We start from the raw sequence: 20,402 nt of genomic DNA on the forward strand, positions 1-20,402 counted from the left end.
CTCTCATAGTTGAGGTATACCTGTGATGAAAATTACAGGCCTCTCTCATCTTTTTAAGTGGGAGAACTTGCACAATTGGTGGCTGACTAAATACTTTTTTGCCCCACTGTAAATGTATACATTTTCTGCCCCCATATCTTGAATTTTCTGATCATTCTTTATGCATTTTAATATTGAAATATGCAGTGAAAGAACGCACTCGCACTTGCGCTAGTCTAACCTACGTTACTAGACTTCTTTACGTAATGTGTGCGTGCGCTCTGTAGGTGTGTTTTGATTGACTCTTGCAATTTACTCGTTAAAACAACAATTACGAAATTATCGCAAACGATATATATCGCACACCCCTATAACAAAGGCTATATCACAAATAAAGGCAGTTATTATTGTTTTTGGTATTGACTTTTCAAGGTTACCTGTCCGATTGGGCAAGTAAATTTCTCTTTCACTTGCCCATCCAAAACATTCATTTGTTCTGGACAAGCGGACAAGCATTAATGTCGAGCCCTGCTTTAGTATATCCTGACAGTACTATTTTAACGCCAAAAAACAGTTTGCACTGGTGCGAATTATTTAATATTTTTAAATAGTTATCATTATATTTATTTAAAAACTTTTATATTTATCTTTATTATGAAATCTGGATAATTCTATCACCCTGACATTTTCATATCCCCCCAAAAATATCAAATTAAATTTTATTTTTGAAACATAAGCCATAGAAGAGGTGTGTGTCGATTTCAATGAGAATTGTATTTTTTGTATTTTTGAAGAAATTAGAGTACATGAATACATAATACATTAAAACGATACATAAAAACACATGAAAATGAGCATTGTGTTATTGACCCTTATATACCATCCTTGCTTAAAGAGTGTCTACATGTGTCCGTAGAAGAATCGCCAGGAATGGAAGCCGGAGATCCGCCTGCCCAACGGCAGCGAGTACGTTGTTCTGCGAGGTCTGGACTGGAACACAGATTATGAGGTCTACGTCATTGCCGAAAACCAGCGAGGACGATCTGAACCCGGCAAACTCTCATTCAGGACCTTGCCAGAACCCACCGCCATCCCAGGTACGGCCCACCCCTTTACCCTGGAGCACAGCCACTGCCAGCCAGCGCAGCCAACAGCCCGACCGCCTCAACCCAACCCCCGTTAACCCCATCCTACTAGCAGGTCTTGTTGTGGATTACACCGGCCACCCTTGTGTCAATTCAGGTTGTGGCCTGGCCTCCCTCTAGAGAGTGATTTGACACAATCTAAGAATAATAAGAGTGCAGAGTGATAAATGTCTGTGAGAGGTGGCCAAGGGTGAGGCCTGGAGACCTTCAGCTCCTCTCCAGAGCCCTGACCCCTCCGGCAACCTCCCCCTGACTCTTGCAGCCGGCTTTATTGCTCGTCTCGGAGTGATTGCAGATGATATCAGCGGAGATGAGATTTTCTATTTGGCACTCGGGAGGCAAAAAGCCACAGCAGGCCCGTTAAACCATCCACCCCCTCCAACACGGGCTAGTTTGGTCTGTGCTCCATTGGCAGTGCTGTGTTTTTGTTTTCTTGCGAGCTGCTTCCCCACTGATAAAAATTGGCCCTTAGATCATCCCTCTCTCTATTTCCTCGGTCTCTTTCTCGAGGCTGAACTGAGGCTCAGTTCAGGCTCATTGCGGCAGACCGATTGAATTGGGCTGACTATCTGCCTGCTCTCAGTGGGGATGCATCCTCTGGTTTTGCATGATGACGCCTCAACAGGATTAATGGTTTAATGCTTTACTGAGGACCTAACAGGCATCTGCCGGTGCATGGCCAAGAGACCTGCTTTTTCTCATCCGCTTAGTGGGAAGCAGCCATATAGCAGTGGGAGCTTTGGATCTTGGAGCACTTGTGCAAGACAGGTTCAGATGGATAGAAAAGCCTTCCTTTGTCCCTTTTCCCATCTCGCCACACTTACACATTGCAGAGTTGTTAACCTCAATGTGTAACATGTGGGAGTTCAAAAAAGCGGCTTTATTTTTAGCCCAACATCTGCATTGCATCAGCTGGAGCAGCTGCTGTTAGAAACGATGGTCCAAAAACAGCTGCTCAGACAGCGATTCACGGTTCTCTAGAGTCTTATATTCGGACCAGCGTGCGGGAGACGGGTTAGAAACCCTTAAAACTGTCTAGACACTATTATTATCACAAGACATATTCCTTCAGCTTGCAGATGGTCAACACGTCGAGAGTTTGGCAGGAATTAAAATAGGGAGCCAGTGGATTTTCGTGCGTGGTACGGGTAACGGGTTGAGCTCAACCCTGGCTGCGCGACAAATGCTAAAGCTCTACTTCCTGTAATCCAAATCTCCCCGGCTACAGTTGACATGGAATAAAAGCTGTTCTAATACAATGCCCGTTAACGTTTGTGCAGTTTAAGTAACATCGGAAAACTCATTCAGTCATCCAGCTCATTATTACACTGTATTGCATCATAACCTGTTTGTTTCGCCTTGTCTTCTGACTGGGCGACATTTTCCCTGGTGTTTGCGACATAGAAAGATGAAAGCCTGTTTGTTTCCTAATTTCCTGTAGAATGTTTTTCTTGATCTGAATTAATTATAATTAATGCAGTTTTCTGGAAGCACTTGTTTAAAGCTGAAGTGTGTATTTTTTATTTAATAATGTTTATTTTTAAAATACCTTCTCTATCTCTGCGCAGTAGAGACAATTATAAATAAGCCACTTGTAGATGAATTTCTCCAAAACGTGTAAACACTGTCTCTGTGACGCTATTAATGACCGTTGGGTTTGGGATTGGACTATCTATTTGACAGAGCCATTGCAGTTCAATTACACTTTTTGTTATTAATGTTGCAATACAGTTTGGAGACGCTAGTAGAGAGGAAATTGCACACTTCACCTTTAAAGAAAGGAGGGATATGTAAGATTTATCTAAATTGCCTGCAAAGTAGATACGTAATGTCAAATGCCAGGAAAGTTGCCTCATCTGTGTTTCTTGATTGTACATGTCTTCGTGTCCCTTATCATTCCATATTTCCCATCATTTGACTATCATTGTCCTTTCATTCTCGACTTGCTGTCATTGCTGTGCTTTTAACATGCTACCGCCTTCTTACTTTTGTTTTTACTAACTTGCTTGGACTTTCCGTTGATATTCTTTTCTAATCTTGATTAACCTTTAAAACTTAATTTTCTGTATTTGACCTATTCTCTGTCTCTCTCTCTTTTTTCTCTCTCCCTTTCTCCCAATTTCTTTCCCTGTTTTTTCCTTCCCTCCCTCTTTCCCTTTTTCTGTCTCCATGTGTAAAATCGGACATCACCGGATCATCGCATTTTCAAACACACACTCAAAACTTTGTTTTTTCTTCATTTTTGCCTCTTTTTTTTTTTCTGTGCACTGTCCCTGTGGTCTTTGGGTGTCTTTTTTTGGTGTGGTGGTGTGGGATGTGTGGTCTCAGCAACTCTTGGCTGCTCCTCTGTGACGTACGCTCTCGTCACTCTCATGTTCTCCATGCTGACTGTGCTAATGCTCTCATAAACTGGGGCTCGCCAGAGGAGAGGAGCCCCGTCCACTCTTCAACCACACCCTTCAGTTTTCTACGCCTTTCTGATCCTCTCGCAGGCTAAACAAACAAACAAACAAACAAAAAAGAATATCAGTTACATGTATTGGAATTAAGCAGAGTGTTCGGTGCTTGTATCATTCTGTTTTCTTTTTTGTTTCTTGTCATTTTTAGTTTCTTATTCATTTTATGTTTAAGCAAGGCAACGTTGATGTGTTTGAAAAAATGTTTTTCAAACCATGGACTTTTTGGGAGTGTTGTAGAAAATCTTTCCCTATCAAGAAGCCTAGTCTCTTGATATTAATCTCGATATAATTATTCTAGTGCCCATTTAGGAGATAAAAAGTCCTTATTTTCATTACCTTCATTAATTTTAAGTTTCTTATTCTTTTGTTGTTGTTGTACTTCTTCTTCTTATTATTATTAAGATATTAACTAATTTGGAAGGGTGTTTTTAAGGAATAGGCACCAAGTTGGAAAACATGTTTTTTGTGACAAAATGTACATAATTTTAGACGATTCAGAAAATATATACTTTCTGTAATGGACTTTTATTTACATTTTCTTTTCTCTGCTTCTTACTTGAAAAGACCATTCAAAACTAATGCTACTGCTGTTAAACTCATTCACATCAATAAGTGTCATTTTCAACAGTGTAATTTAATTATGTTCTGTAATACATTTTTTGTATACACGTACCAGTATGGTGTCATGCAGTAATCATTGTAGGTTTTAAGAAAATACGGTAAGCTACAGTAGATGGATTTTTTGGTTTATTTTGTGTTTTTAACAAACGCAACATGGATTCGAGTCGAAATCTTTCGGCAGCGAGTTGCATGGGACCGTAATGCGTGGCCGTTTCATGTTTGTCCCATGATTACATGGTGCTCAATGTCGGTTTGGAGGGACCCACGGAGCCTTTTACTTTTAAAGGGCAGGAGTGTTCTGCAGTACTTCTGATTGACCATCTCTACTCTGAAATGCTAAATTCCTTAAGGCTGTTTTTTCTTGCTTAGACAGGATTTAACATAAACACCCCCCAGACTGAATTACAATGCGAAACCCACAAGCGTTCTTGTGTGCATGGCACCGCCTCCGTTGTAACCGTATAAATCAATTTTGAACATTAGCGATGGACGGAGACAGGTATGGACGTCGACTGACCTCCAGCCGGCTGTCCGTATTAAAGAAGATGGTGGTCAGTTTACATGTCCGAGGCTGCCGTATGCCATCGAGAACGGAGATACGAGTGTCATTATTATGCAAGACCTATGCAGGCATTTCCTGGGAGGGTGTCGAATAAAGTGCAACTAATGTAATTAAGTGTCTTACAGTATAAAAGCTCATATATATGGCAGGGTTATGGAAATAAATGGGGGAGGGAATGGGGGTCGTTTGTTCAGTAAAATGGAGTAGCATTTGTTTCCCATTTTGGAATGGATTCTCATGGTAATAAAGTGATGCGCCCTAGAGTTTTGACTCTTGGAAACGCATGTGCCAATCAGTTTGTCGGGCTCATCATTCATATGCAGGTGCGTCTCTGTCCTTAATCATTGTGTGTTGGTGCTATGTGACATTTCATCAGAAAAGCAGCACCCCGTTTGGTCTGTCTGGGATGTTTAATGCCACTCCGGATGGATCTCAGCTTCATTCAGACTAGCAGAACCAGAGGCAAAATGACTTGAGAATCCAAACTTGGCACCGGCAGAAGTGCCACTTGTTCGCACTTATCACTGAGAGTGACTGGAGACGGAGGCAAGTGTCAAGTCTGGAGGTGTCTCAATAACCTGAGAGTCTTCGGAACAGACTGGACATTTGTAATGACCGTGCCATGAAGGTTAAAATGGGCTGTTAGCGAAAAGTCACATTCAGCAGATGCCTCTGAAGCATTTAAAAAGTATTCTGGTGATCTGTTGTAGATTTTTACAAATTGTTATAACACCTGCAATTTGATTTCAATCCTGCAGTAGCTTTATATGTAATATTCAACACAGGGGTTAAAGTTTGACTAGTTAGCATTAGCTAGCTGCTAGCCCCTGCCATAACTACATTCTGAGGACTCAAAACCTGCTTTTCCACTGATGGCTATGCAAAATTATCCACAAATTAATTTTCTAGTATTTCTATTATATAGAGTGCTGCAGCTATAACATCAAAACTCGGAAGACTAATTCACCAAGAGTTTTTCCTATGGTAAACATAACTTGACAATACTTGGATGATTTGTTGTACAACATGATTTAAAAAATAAATAAATAAATAAATGTTGTCAATTTACATTTACCACGGACCTTGTTTTACTCATAAATTGAAAAAACTTTATCTATGGAGCCTGGAGCCCATAGCAAATTAGTCATCTGAGTTTTGAGGTCACTGCTGCAGTACTCTAAATATACATGCTGTTACAAGTCACATGACATTTACAGCTCAAGTAATTGGCTTGAAATGTGTGTCCAGGACTGAATACCTATGAACAAAGACAGCAGCATACAGGTACTTCCATGTGCATTGCCATGGGAATGCTAACAGCTAACTATGTCCATGTATTCCAGACTGCCTTGTTTCAACCTAACGCTCAAATATAACATGCACCACATTGTCAGTTTTTTTTTTCACACCAATTTTCAGCATTCAGAACATGATAAGGTTTGTAATATGTGGAGACAGCTCGGGTGTCTGGAAGACCTTTCAAGCACGCTGCTGAGTCAGCAGAGCAGGGTGTTTTTAGCTGGTGAAGGAGCTCAGCGAGACAGCCTTTGTGCTCAGATGTGTGCCGTGATTTATCGCACTTGTTAAAATGCAGGCTGAAGCTCAGGAAAACAAGTGCGGCCCACTCTGCGCCCCGAGCTAGGAGAAGCGCTCTCGGCCCTCTCCTGGCTGGACGCTAGATTAAATCTGTCAGCTCTACCTCCCGTTACCCTGCCTCTTATACACAACCATGGAGTTTGTTGACTCCTACGATGGCTAGATTTCATCACAAAGTCCACAGCACCAGATTACCTATCGTACAGGTTTCTTGGTTTAAATTCATAATATGTTTTGGATTATTGTAGGTCTATTGCAAGTCTTGAGCACAGTATTCTCAGAGCATTAAGACTCATGTGGAGCTGCAGGTTGAGATGAGGTGTTTTTTTCTTTCTTTCTTAGAATAGTTTTGTCTAATGCATTTTTCCTCCAGGTCTCTGTTGAGTGCATCAATAATTCATGATCTCCTTGATACACGTAGATGTGTTTTAGGTCTTTATGTGGCTCCATCAATGATTTAGAAGGACGTTTCATTAGAGACACTTCATGTGAAGTTGCCTAGAACTCGATATAAGCCTAATTGCAAATTCAGTCAGCTTGTTCATCTTAATTCTCAGTATAATTTATGGCTGTATACTCACAAGAATGCTTGAATGAACTACCAATTGAGTGTTAGGCTAACAATAAAGTATGTTAGCATACTTTTTTGCAGCCAACATTTTATATCATCAAAGGTGTGTGCACCCAGAATATGATGTCTCAGTATACTGTGTGTGTGTGTGTATATATATATATATATATATATATATATATATATATATACAGGAGAAAGTGATTTTTCTTACAATGAAGATGTTTTAAGGATAAAATGACCCATTACAGAACAACTGCTTTACGATAGTAGGTATTAGCTTGTTACCTGTCTCAATTTTATTTTATTTTATTTTATTTTAAATGAGAATTTGTCTAAAATAAGTTGTATTTGCTTTTAGCCACATGGGATGCCCCTTTGTTAGTCCAAATGCACTTTGGTCATCCACATGGTTTTACAAGGACCATTTGAAAAAGTCATCTTCTCACAAATGAATCAAATATTTCCACATAGATTGATATAATTTGAGTTAATATGAATTGCCATGTTTACCGATGCAGCATTAAGATCCATATAGCTAATGTTTATTAAACCACATTTTAATTGTGCATTATTACTGATCCAGACCATGTCCATCCATCTCAGTAGATCCTGTAATTATTTATCATTTTCATGGTGTAGCTTGTCATTCCTGGTAAGTAGTCTGTGTTTTCAAGTGCTGAAAACACAGTTCTGCTTGTGTTTCTCCGTCTCGTTTAATCCTTGTTCCTTTAACATGGTGATTTCTTTTACTTTCATCAGTATGGCTTCTGTTTTTTTGTGTTGTGTGTGTGTGTGTTGATTCAGGAGTTACCCCATAAGTGAATGCACTAAGAGCTGAATATTGAGATTATCTTCACCGTTCCATGCCAGTGCAATTTCTCTGTTAAAATATGTGCATGAATACGAACAGAACAAGCCTTGTAGTTAACGTTCTGAGCAAGACTGCTGAAGTTCTGTACAAAGAGAGTTAATTATGTCTCTGAATAAGCATGCTGGGTTCATTTCCATGTGAGTGATGAATGCCCTGCTTCAGAATGACGCTGTATGTGATGCTATGTTGAATACTGTGTGTGGATAACACTTGAAAGGCATGCCATTTTGGCAATCTGTGTGGTGAACCTAAACATTATGGGGGTGAATTCACTAAGAATCAACTGATGGCACTGTTTATTTGCGCACGATTGTTGTTTTAGTAATTCTTATGATGCAAATAATGAATTAATCTGCGTAACTCCTGATCTTGCTATGTTGTGAAGGATATATCAGACAACCATAATCTGGCATACTTTACTGGAACTGTACAGCATGGTTTTAACACTGTGATCCAGGCACCTCTTTAAAAAGTGTAAAATGGACTCATCTACACCACGCATTTGGACGTACGCCCAGTTATAACGCTCTTCTCCATCGCTTGATTATCATTTGATGAATTACTGCTGCCATGATTAATAGAAAATGTACACAAACAAATAAAATTCTGTTAACCGCTCTTGGAAGGCTTGACGTTACATTTTGTGAGGTTCAGTTTACTAATTTACAAAGAAAGTAGCATTTCACCAAATACAGTTGAATGACTTAAAGGGACAGTTCATCCAAAAAAATGAACACTCTATCATCATTTACTCACCCTCATGTAATTTGAAACCAGTATGACTTTCTTAATTCAAGAACAAATAAAAGAAACGTCTCTTTTTTTGTCCATAGAATGAATGTAAGTGGGATCCAGTGTTGTTTTGCACCTTGTTTACTTTTATTGTATAGAAAAAAAACAGTTGAAACATTCCTCTTTTATATTCCACAGAACAAAGTAAGTCACACACAGGTTTGAAACGACATGAAGGTGAGTAAATGATGACAGAATATTCATTTTTGGGTGAACTATCCCTTTAATTTAAATACAAAGCAGTGTAATTCAGCGCATTTAGTTCCTGGATTGCTGGTGGTTAGTGAATTAGACGCAGTATGTAAAAGTACAGTTGTTTAGTGAATTCTCCCTTATGTGTTTCTCCCTTAAGTGTGTTGGCTTTAGTCTTAACTGCCTTCAACAAACCAATCCTTTCAGCTCACTTCCAAATTAGTACAACATACAAAATAGACTGTAATCTTTTTCTAGACTGCATAGATCACTATGGCACTGTGGAAAAGCCTCACACTTTAAGGCCTGGTCTGCAGTTACATCATTTTGTTTTGACTCTCTCCTCTTCCTCCTTCCCAAAGAAACCAGCTCAGGTTTGAGCACCGGGGCTATCGTGGGCATCCTCATCGTGGTCTTCATCCTGCTCCTCTTCGGCGTGGACGTCACATGCTACTTTCTCAACAAGTGTGGGCTTCTCATGTGCATTGCCGTCAACTTCTGCGGCAAGTCTGGGCCCTCTGCCAAAGGGAAGGATATCGAGGAGGGAAAAGCCGCTTTCACGTGAGCCTGTCTTTTCCTTTCCCTCTCATCTGTGTGTGTTCCCTTGTCTGATAATGCCATCTATCACAGCTCTCCCATCATTATCGCCCCGATCAGCTCTACAGGAGGGCTTGAGGCAGGGCTGATTGTGACATATCTGACTCTATGAATGAGAATGATGTGAATATTGGCTCATGGCGGCAGTGTTGAGATAAGAGGAGAGGAGGAGAGGTGCGTGCTGGTTAGGAATGAAAAGGCGGCCTGGTTGCATCTGTTTCAAAATGCCTTGCAAAGAAAACCTTTTCTTTTTTAACTAGCAAGCTATCATATGTCTGAAGAAAATAAACTTAAAGTTGTTATGAAATTAAATGCTAATAGTTTTACATCAATTTTAAATAAATATGTATTATATTGTTTCTGTTTTTGTTTTTTGGTCACACTTTATTTTATGGTCTAATTCTCGCTATTAACAAACCATTAACAATGGCTTTTGCCTCAATAAACTCCTAATTACTGCTTATTAATAGTTAGTATGGTAGTTTAGGTGTCGGGCAGGATTAGGGATAAAATATGGTCATGCAGAATATGCACATTTTAAGTAATAAACAACCAATATGTTAATAACAGGCATGTTAATAAGCAACTTAATAGAGAGAATTCTATGCTAAAGTGTTACCTTTTTTCTTTAATTGAACTGCCAACAGTTTCACAAATATGGTGTCAGAATATATATCTCAGAATTAAATAAATGTACATTTTCCTATCACCTTTGTTTTATAAAAATGATAAATTTTTTTAGCACCATATGTTATAAAAAAAAAAAAAAAAAAGCTAATTCTCCCTTACATTTCTTACTTTAATACCATGACAGCTACAAATTAATATAAACACACTTTTGCAAGAAAAGTACGCCATATGGTGCGAGACATACCAATTTGTTTATAATCATCAACCCATTTTTATCAGTGCTGCTAATTTGAACAAATCCTGATCTATGTTAGCCAACAATGTTCACTACATGTTTGCAAGCCATAAATCCACACCCCTTGTGACGTTTATTAATCCCGGTATTAATCCTCTGGTGTGTCATTTTTTTTTACAGTAAGGATGAATCTAAGGAGCCCATTGTGGAGGTAAGGACTGAGGAGGAACACACACCAAACCATGAAGGAGGAGGACCCACCGAACCCAATGAGACCACCCCTCTGACCGACCCTGAGTGAGTCCCTAAAAACACACACACACATGGTCCAAAACACAAAAGTCTGGTCTTTTCTTCAGGTTATTAACATCTACCTGTGTTTAACAGTCTCTCTGTTGTAGCTTAATGTTGTAAATACCACACACCCCTCACTTTTTGTGATTATCTAACATGGTATGTTTTATTTTGAAATGCATGTTGGACTTACTGATGTATGTGTATGTTTTGCCTTGGCCTTCCCTTCCTCCCCCTCCTTTTTCTTTGTATGGATCTCCTTCCCCCCCATCTCTCCTCTCTCTCTCTCTTTCTCTCTTCCCGCTGTCCTCACAGGCACGCTGCTGACACCACAGCAACAGTAGTGGACTTGCTTCCCTCTGTAACCACTAACTCAGACCCCGGCACTGACAGTCCTGCTAGCGATAGCACCACCCTTACCTCAAGCACCGCCCCTGCGGCCGACCCTAAAACGGCCCCTAAAGTTACCCCCCAATCCAGCACCCCCAAACCTAGCGTCACCTCTCCCACCTCCCCACAAGCTGCTCCTGCAGCCGTGGCCCCTCTGGTGGACCTGAGCGATACGCCCTCCAACCAGACCTCAAAGTCCTTAGATGCCCCTCAGCCGTCTGATTCAACCCTTGCAGATCTGGCCAAAGCCGATGGCCAGAGCCCGGCTGAGCCGGCCAATCCCCCCCAAAGTAAGGACTCTCAGGTACAGGGAGGAGCCCACCAGACCACAGATAGTGACCTTGCCAAGGATGCGCTGGCCAAGCCCTCCAGTGACTCCTCCAGCGCACCGTCCGCACCCAAGCAGAACGAGTATGGCCACCTCTAGATGTTTAGTTGTGTTTGTGTCCTTAACCATCTCCACTTTCTCACTGTCTGTTTTCTTCGTCACCCCCCTTCCTCTCCAGTTTCTTCTCACTTCTTAATGTAAAATCTGAATTTCATCAGGTTCCTCCTGCATCTTCAATCTTAGTGTGTATTCCCTTTGGTATTCAAATGAGAGATGACTTGGTGCGCTGAGACAGCTTGAGCGGGTTTATTTGCACCTCTGTAAAAACCAGTTCAATGACGGCGCTTCAAAGCACACCGGCATTATAAATGTGTAAAATTGTTCTTTTAGGTTTTGTTTTTCCGAGCGAGCTAATTGATTCCTCCATTATCGCTGGCAGAGCCTCAATGATTGGTTGTCTCAAATGGCACAATTCCACAGCTGATGATTTTAAATGATGGCTTTCAAAGCTGAAAAGGACAGTGAGAAATAAATTAGCAGCCTTAATGCTGCTATTGAAAAAAAGAATGTCTTAGAGAAGGCTAATGTATGATCGTTGTAATTACATTAACACAGCAGATGAGGTGCGGTGTCATTTGTGCCCCTGTGGGTGAAATGGCCAACTTCAGATGGCCAGCTGATGGAACGAAAAACTTGGAAAAAACAGCAGTGAAAAAAAATGATTCATTATAGATGTGCTACAGATGTGAAATAAAAACAACTCTGCATCTAACTTGCAGATTTTATGTCTCAACCAGTGATAGAGAGGACAGAAATACATAATGTACCTTTAAATATATATATATATAAGAAAAAAGTACAATATGAATGTAATTATAGAGAAAATGACTTTATGCCAGATGGTCTGATTTAATAACTATTGGTTCATTCTGTCTAAAAGAATCACTCAGTTTGACAGAAAAATACATGATTTACATGATTGTCATTTAAATAACCATCACAGTTCAGTTTAGTTCACTTGTATATGATGTTTAGGAGCAAATACACTGCTGTTCAAAAGCTACTGAAAAATGTATTATAGTTTCCACAAAATACTAAGTAGCACAACTGTTTTCAGCATTGATAATAATAAGAAATGTTTCTTGAGCAGCATATCAGTATATTAGTGTGATTTCTAAAGGATCATGTGACAGCTTTGCCATCATAGGAATAAATTGAAAATATATTCAAATAGAAAACAGTTATATTAAATTGTAAGAATATTTCACAGCATTACTGTATTTTTATCAAATAAATGCAGGCTTTGTGAACATAAGAGACTTTCAAAAACATCATACTGACCCTAGACTTTACTGAACTTAAAGGGATAGTTCACCCAAAAATGAAAATTCTGTCATCATTTACTCACCCTCAAGTAGTTCCAAACCTGTATGAATGTGTTTTTTCTGCTGAACACAAAGGAAGATATTCTGAAGAATGTGGGAAACAGAGCAGTTCTGGGGCACCATTGACTTTCATAGTATCTTTCTTTCCTACTATGGAAGTCAATGGTGCCCCAAAACAGCCTGGTTACAAACTTTCTTCAAAATATCTTCCTTTGTGTTCGGCAGAATAAAGAAATTCATACAGGTTTGGAACTACTTGAGGGTGAGTAAATGATGACAGAATTTTCATTTTTGAGTGAACTATCCCTTTAACCAAACTTTGTTACTGAAAATAATGTGAAGACAACATACAGTATATTAAATTAGAGTCTTGTTTAGTTGATCCAAATGGCCTCAAACAAATCTCTTGAATATATTCCAAAAATTCTCTACCATGAACTTTGCAAACTTTAGCAAAACCAGCCAGGACTTGTTCTCCATCTGACACAAGATTTGAGTGGATTTGGTCCATGGCTCTGCATCGTAAATGTGCCAGAGATGCCAGAATGATAGTAGCTGCAATTGTTTTACAGCACATTTTATTGTTCACAAGCACTATGCAGATGTTGTTGTGAAATTGAACTAAAACTAGTGAAAATTCCAGCTAGAATGTGCAAAATATACATAAATTAAATAAGCCTGTTCCTTAGTCGCTGGAGCCATGCTGAGAGCACCGGAGCAGCGCTTCAGAATAGCAACGGTTTCATTCATTCAAGGGCGCATATTACAAAATTAAACGAACAATTCACATCTGACAGATTCGGTCCTGCTAGCTTTGTGGAGCTGCCTAATGGAGCCAGAAGTAGCGGCGTCTCCAGACTCGCGTGAATCAGGCTCCTCAGTAGCGCACTCTCTCTCGCTCTGTTGTGAAGTACAGAGAAAATCGGCTGTTAAACAGTCAGCCAAGACTTCCAGCAGGGAATTAGCGGGAGCATGGCGTTTGTTAAATATTTACCAGAGACATTGTTTTCCCCACTTCCATTTGTTCTCTGTAGCTTGTGCTTTCTATGTACGGCCCAGTCAGCACACGTCAGGCATGTTCTCTCTCTCTCTCTCTCTCAGTTCAGCTCAGTTGTCTAATTTGAGCAGGAACACTCCAGGGAAGTTGCCCTCATTGGTTGCCACCTGGGCTTATTGGCTCCGTCTGTAGATTTTCAACTACCTGAGTGACTTCCCTGGTCTTCACAGAACCAGCAGAATATCAATGGAACTCACTCTGCCATCTATAGACTCTCAAGATGCCTAAAGTCAAGAGTTTTTCCCCTTCAATAATGAGAGTTTGCACTTTTAAAAACATCTCGCCAAAGATGCAAACTGACAAACGATGGAAGGTTTTCTTGCTGGAGCCTCAGCTTGCTCAGAAGGAATAATGATGCTTTGTGTCCAGTGGCGGAGCTGGAGTTTTATACATGGGGTGGCCAAGACCATGGCAGAAAACCAGTGTATATCTCCAAACTGGCATAAAAAAAGCATGAATAAATCCTATGATTGCTGATTAATTCACATTACCCCACATTAGTTAAACACACGTAACATCAGATGTTAGTCTATTGAAATAAGGCTATTGGTTAGTCTTATTTCTATCATCTCATTAACCAGTGGTTTGGAGCAAAAGATCTAACATTAACTTAGGCTACAGTGAATTTTGTAAATGTTGCTCAGAAGCCTAAAACTTCAACTTACTTCAAACAGGGCTGCCATCTTTTGAGTTCAGCCTGGAGTGAGAAATATTCAGGAATAATTAACAAGCTTGCAATTAAGTACATGTTGTTGTTTTTTGTTTTTTGTTTTTTCTTCAATTTTTCTAAACTAAACTATACAGGGAAAAAAGTAACAATTGATTTGTATACAAGTTTAATTAGACAATTTTTTATAATAATGTTATATCTATACATTTTATGAATTATAATAAAAAAGAGCAATTATGAGTAAATGTTTAACTGATAAATGTAATTTTTTGCTGAATTCTCCTCTCTAGTGTACATCTAGTTTATGGACTGCTGTCTTTCCGCGGTTGAAACATTAATTGGACAATTACACGAGACACTATACATTCAATAAGTTGTAGTGTATCTTTCAATATGGATCAGATGTTCATTCAGTGTTTATTTCATGCTAATTAGAATGCACTCCTTCTTTGCTTGAACTTAAGCAAAGCGGGAGCACGCATGAACTAAAGAGCTCTAAACAGAATTTGAATGCTGAGACTTTGTTTCCTATTATCAAAAGTGACCTTCTCTGTTTTGTCTGTCAACTCGTTGTCTGTGTCCTCTCTGCTCTGCGATGTTTTTCACTCCGTAAGAAAGTGAACGTGTGGTGTGAGTGTGCATACGTGAGAGGCTGGAAATAGACGAGATGAAGCGCAATGCAGAACACCAGACGCGTTGCATCCTTGAGTTCGAGGCTAATATAAACGCTTCTTTCAGTACGATTAAACAAAGAAAATGAAATAGTAGCATGTGCCACCCTGGACACCACTGTGGCTCCGCCACTGTTTGTGTCTGTCGCAGTTGTTCGGCGGTACTCTGCACACTTGGCTGCTCTTCATAAGAGCCCAGAATGTGATCAGATAGCTTTATTGTGATGAGCGTAATGACATTCGGCCGGGGGACAAACAGCTCAGACCTCGGACACCGACAAAGCAGCTTGCTCTTGTCTCGTACCACTGAGATCGTGTAGATTGTAACACAAGACGCCCTCACTCCACTACGCCCATTCTCTTCTCTACAAAGCCTCTCTGTGGCTCTGCTGTATGCAAGAGCGCTCAACACCGCCACCGGTGGTCCTTGCGTCATGGCGTTGAGGCCGTTGCTGTCTGGGCATGCTTGACGAATATAATGAACAGTCATTCACAGCTGATATCAGCCTGGCAGCAAGGCAGGTGTGCTAAAAAATACGATGGAAGGGAACGTGTTAGAAATGCGACGGGGACCGTCCCTCTCGATTCCCTGCCAGCAAAGCTCATCTTTAATTTTCGTGGTTCATTATGCATTTATGAATGATTTGGCACACCAGTACAGTCAATTCCATTATAGGAATTATCAGCGCTCGGAAAGAATCAGCCTACTGCGAAATAATTTAAGTAAACTTCCTTTTTTCAAGGCCCACTATGTGCTCTGTCAGCTCCCTTGAGAACAAATGTCTATGTACCCTGTAAAATATTCAGTAATAGGCAGTTTGCGGCAGATGATTTTCATTTATTTATGATTTATTATTTATTATTATGCTTTTTGCTCCAGCCTGACCCCAAGAGACAAGCGCTCTGTGTATCAACAAACTATTACACAGCCAATAAGCGCAGAGGGAGAGGTTAACATTTCTGTAGTTTTATGAGGATTGTGTCTGCAGCAGAAAGGCTCTCTGCACCAGTGCCATGGATTTACTGTTCACAGCAAGCTTTATCTTGAATATTATGAATCATGTGAATCATACGTGCATGCACTGTTCCTCTGTTCTCATACATGCTTATGCTCATGAATAATCTTTGATGTTATCATAAGATAACCAAACAGATCCTGTTAGCTGTGAAATTGATTGGCTACAGTGAAGTCTGTTCCTTCAAAATTTAAAGGGACAGTTCACCCAAAAATGTGTTATCATAGTTTCTTCCTCATGTCATTTCAAACCTACATTGCTTTATTTCTTTTGTGGAAACGTAACAGAAGACATTTTTAATAATGTACTGACCGCTCTTTTCTGTATGTATGTATATGATACATTAATTAAGGAAGGACACATTAAATTGATCAAAAGTGGCATTAAAGCCATTAATAATGTTACAAAATATTTCTATTTCGAATAAATGTTGTTCTTTTGAACTTTCTACTTCTCAAAGAATCCTGGAAAAAATAATGTGAAAAAAAACACAAAAATATTTCAACATTGATAATAATTAAAAATATTTCTTTAGTGTCAATTCAGCATATTAAATCATTTCTGAAGGATCTTGGACATTAAAGACTGGACATATTTTTTTAAATATAGTACATTAAAATAGAAAACAGGTCACAAAATTACCTTTTCACTATATTTTTGATCGAATAAGTTCTTTGTCTGCAACAAGATCTGACTCGAAACATACCCTCATAAACGTAAAAAAAGAAACCTAGGGCTGATGTCAAGATTTTTGTCACATATGAAGACTTTGACAATGACTCATCTGAACCACTTTTATGATCATTATATGTGTTTCTTTGTCATTTGTGGAACATTGAGCACCAGTCTTCATTCACTTTCATTATATTAAAAAGAATGTCTAGCATATTCTTCAGTTTCATCAAAATCCATCTTTTGTGTTTCACTAAAGAAAGAACGAAAGAAACTCACACAGGTTTGACAGAACATGAGGATGAATAAATCATAACAGAACAGTCATTTTTGGATGAGCCGATCCTTGGAAATAATATAAAGAGCAGAAGCAGCCAAACAGAGGACTGAAAGACACTGCTGATAAACTTCTCTTTTCTCTTTCCCCCAGTGGTAAAATCGTTGTAGATGACAAAAGTAAAGTGCCGGAGACGGAGGTAAACAAAACCCCGGCGGAGGTGAAGACAGTCCCTAATGAAGCCCCCCAGACGAACGGCAACGAGAGCAAAGCATGATCCGGAATCGGCGAGCGCACGACAGTCGCAGACAGACAGCACCACACCACCACCATCACATCTCAAACACAAGGGTTTCTTTCTTCAGTGTCTTTGAGTTCGCAGAACAAAACACGTCTGTAGATGTATAGAGCACCTAAAGAGCTCGCGCACATGCCTTTTATTTTGTACTTTTCGATTGTTTTTACTTTCATCAACGCAAGAAGGAAAGATTCTTTACCTCTAGCGCAGTCTCCTTGACCTCTGTAAGATCAGTGTCTTTCAAATACACTCAATGTCTTTCGAGGAAGTTGAAATTCAGTAGATTTCGCCTTCACACATTCAGCCCACAGTGCCGTTTCAATTATGTCCCGTTTTATTACATGCAGTATTGCCATTATTATTTTTGGGGAACATTTTTTATGTTTTATTTGTGTTTAAATAATGTACAAAAGCAACCGCCTTTTTTGAGTTAGCGATAGATTTTTAGCATGCTTGCTTTGCAGAATTCTTTTTCTGTCTAATTTTTGTTTTTGTTTTATCCCAGCCCTAAGTGTTTACAGCATTTTACAATGATATCCCTCATTAACACGCCGTTTGCTCCCTCTTGCAAACCCGACACAAACGATCACGCAGGGTAGAGGTCTGAACTAGCGATTAGGGTTATACTATACAAAACACCACTACTACTTTTTCCCCTTTTATATGTTCTTTCATATTACAACACATCCCATTTCCCTTGAACCTTAAGAGTTTCTTCTTTACTTCAGTTCTTTAACAGAAGATTTGGAGAGTCAAAGAGGTCTCCCGCTGTGATCCTCGCTTAAAAACATCCCGCAAATCCTTAAAAAAAACAACAACCTGGAGCTCTTAGATATGGATCGGACGGCTCCTTGAGAGAATACAGTACAAGCATCGCTGTTGCACTCGTGGCCTAACAAAAACGCTCGTGGGACGTCCCATATGATGTCTGCCTGTTGCTCCATTGGCCTTTGCCCATATAATTGATAGATGTTGCATTAAAATGAAGCCCTACCCCTTTGATACTGATACAAATGCAAATGTTTGTCGGTTTTAATGTCTTGAACGGCCAAATTATTGTTTTACTTTTTATTTAAGCCATAGTACACCGGTGTGGATCGTAGCATAAAGAATATTCAGCCTGACTTTTTTTTTGTACAGTGTTTCTCATTCTTTAGGCTGCAAGCTTGTGCACTGTGAATGCGTGAAAATCCTAGTGTGAATACAGTGTGTTCTTTGTACTAGAATAAAAAAAAAGAAGAGTTTCCATAGGTTGTGAAAGCCGTAGCTGTTAGTTTAAACAATGTTCATCATGAGAAGAATAAAAAAAAAGTAAAAAAAAAAATTAAAAAAAATGACAGCAGCAGAAGTGAAATACAGTCAACAAAAGGAGTTGGTGCCTTCAATATAACCATCCTCTCGTATGCAGGCCAGCTGCGCTACTGTCTCTGTGACAACATACCCCGACGCTGTCAGATGGTCCAGATCTGTAAACTGTGAAAATAATAGTTTTGTTTCTTGATCAAATGTGTCGTCACTTGGTCTTTTGGGTCTGAGGGTGTAAATGGATCGTGGTTTTCTTAAAACTTGAGTTCTCAAAATCTCGACAACATGCCTCTATTTAACTGATGCAAAATAAGACGTATATATATATATATATATATATACATATATAAATATAAATATATTCACACAGAAAACTGTCTCGATGCGTTTGGTCTCATAGGCGCCTGAGGGTTGCCTGCTCACCGGCCATTTAATTACAAAATCGCTTGTTCATCCCGTTTGGTCAAATGCCTTGTCAGTGACATCTATTTTTAAACCTGAAATAAGCATGCGATGTATTCTAAACTAGATGTCATTGGTGTTAAGGTTACGAATTGAATTGCTAAATAACTGAAAATGTCAAAGGCTTGTACATTTATCTGAATGTCAGTGAACTTTTGTCATTCATACGTTCACTGTTGTCACTTTTGCTTTTACAAGGCAAACATGAAGTGCTTTCATGGAGGTAACTTTCATTATTAAGTCTTTAAACGTTATGCTACTTGAATGTACGTTTGTGTTCCATTAAGCATTTGAAATGTAGTAATATTAATAATGAAAGTTATTTTTTAAAGTGTTTCCAGCAGGATTCGGATCTAATAAGCATCTGAGAGGCTTGTAGAAACTGTACCGGGAGGCATACAAGCTCTTGTGATCTCTCTGAAATACAAGCTTTTGATTCATACTGCCATTTAATGTGGGACCAATTTGTTTGTACACAGTTTATCGCCGCAACCGTGCCATCATGCCACTTTAAAGACAAAAGTCTGTTCAAACGATTCTTTCCGAAGCATAAAAACATCGTCATCTGAGCAGATTAAGCCTGTTTGGGGTTTAATGGTTTCTCTCATCATTTCATTCTCATCTCAGACCTTTATAAGACATCTGTCACTTCATACCATACTGAGAGGCCCTTCTCACAGCTGTATACAGATTTTTACAAATCAAATGTCACCCCCCACCTCCCAACCCCAGCCCGTCCCCCACTGCCACTGCTGTAAATACTAACCGACAACAAAATCAAATGACTTCATTCTGTCAAAAAATTCTTGTGTTCAATAAAATGAGAAAAATATTTTCTGTCTCCACTGTATCTTTTCACATGCACATCTGTTCACATTGAAACTTCAAGACATAATGAGACACTAAATAAATAAATCATAATGACTTGCAACTTGGCAGAAGAGACACTTATAATTTAAACTTTATGTGTGCACTTTAGTCATGCATCAGTGTTATTTTAGTATTCATATGATTATAGTATTTATTTATATTGTGAATTAGCTTTTATTTTTATATTTTCAGTTTTTAATTTTAATCATTTTAGTTTTTGTAATTGTATGTGCTTTATTTCTAGTAATTTCAGTACTTCTGCTTCAACTTTTTATCAAATATTATTTTATTTCAGCTTTATTTCAATTAATCAATATATATATATAAATGTGTGTGTATATATATATATATATATATATATATATATATATTGTTTTGATATACAGAAGTGTAAAAAGAGGTGATTTTTTTATTCTAATTTATGTATTTATTTGTTTTTCTTGTTTGTGGTTTG

The 20,402-nt window shown here is 39.0% G+C and overlaps 1 protein-coding gene across 9 annotated transcripts in view; it reads left to right on the plus strand.

The window, feature by feature from the left end:
* Nucleotides 1-19,792, plus strand: part of ncam1a (neural cell adhesion molecule 1a) — a 255,527-nt gene extending 235,735 nt beyond the window's left edge. For 2 of the 9 annotated variants that reach the window (XM_058757494.1, XM_058757495.1), the window contains 6 exons: nt 896-1,076; nt 8,738-8,776; nt 9,154-9,352; nt 10,434-10,550; nt 10,863-11,348; nt 17,167-19,792. In XM_058757494.1, coding sequence (XP_058613477.1) covers nt 896-1,076; nt 8,738-8,776; nt 9,154-9,352; nt 10,434-10,550; nt 10,863-11,348; nt 17,167-17,290 — 1,146 coding nt within the window. In that variant the 3' untranslated portion in view covers nt 17,291-19,792. Of the gene's footprint in view, nt 1-895; nt 1,077-3,452; nt 5,641-8,737; nt 8,777-9,153; nt 9,353-10,433; nt 10,551-10,862; nt 11,349-17,166 lie in introns of those variants that run through there. The other 7 variants (XM_058757496.1, XM_058757497.1, XM_058757499.1 and 4 more) reach the window with 5 other exon arrangements.
* The last annotated feature ends 610 nt before the right edge of the window (nt 19,793-20,402 follow it).

The sequence above is a fragment of the Onychostoma macrolepis genome, chromosome 21, assembly GCF_012432095.1.
Source record: "Onychostoma macrolepis isolate SWU-2019 chromosome 21, ASM1243209v1, whole genome shotgun sequence".
Taxonomy (NCBI): Eukaryota; Metazoa; Chordata; class Actinopteri; order Cypriniformes; family Cyprinidae; genus Onychostoma; species Onychostoma macrolepis.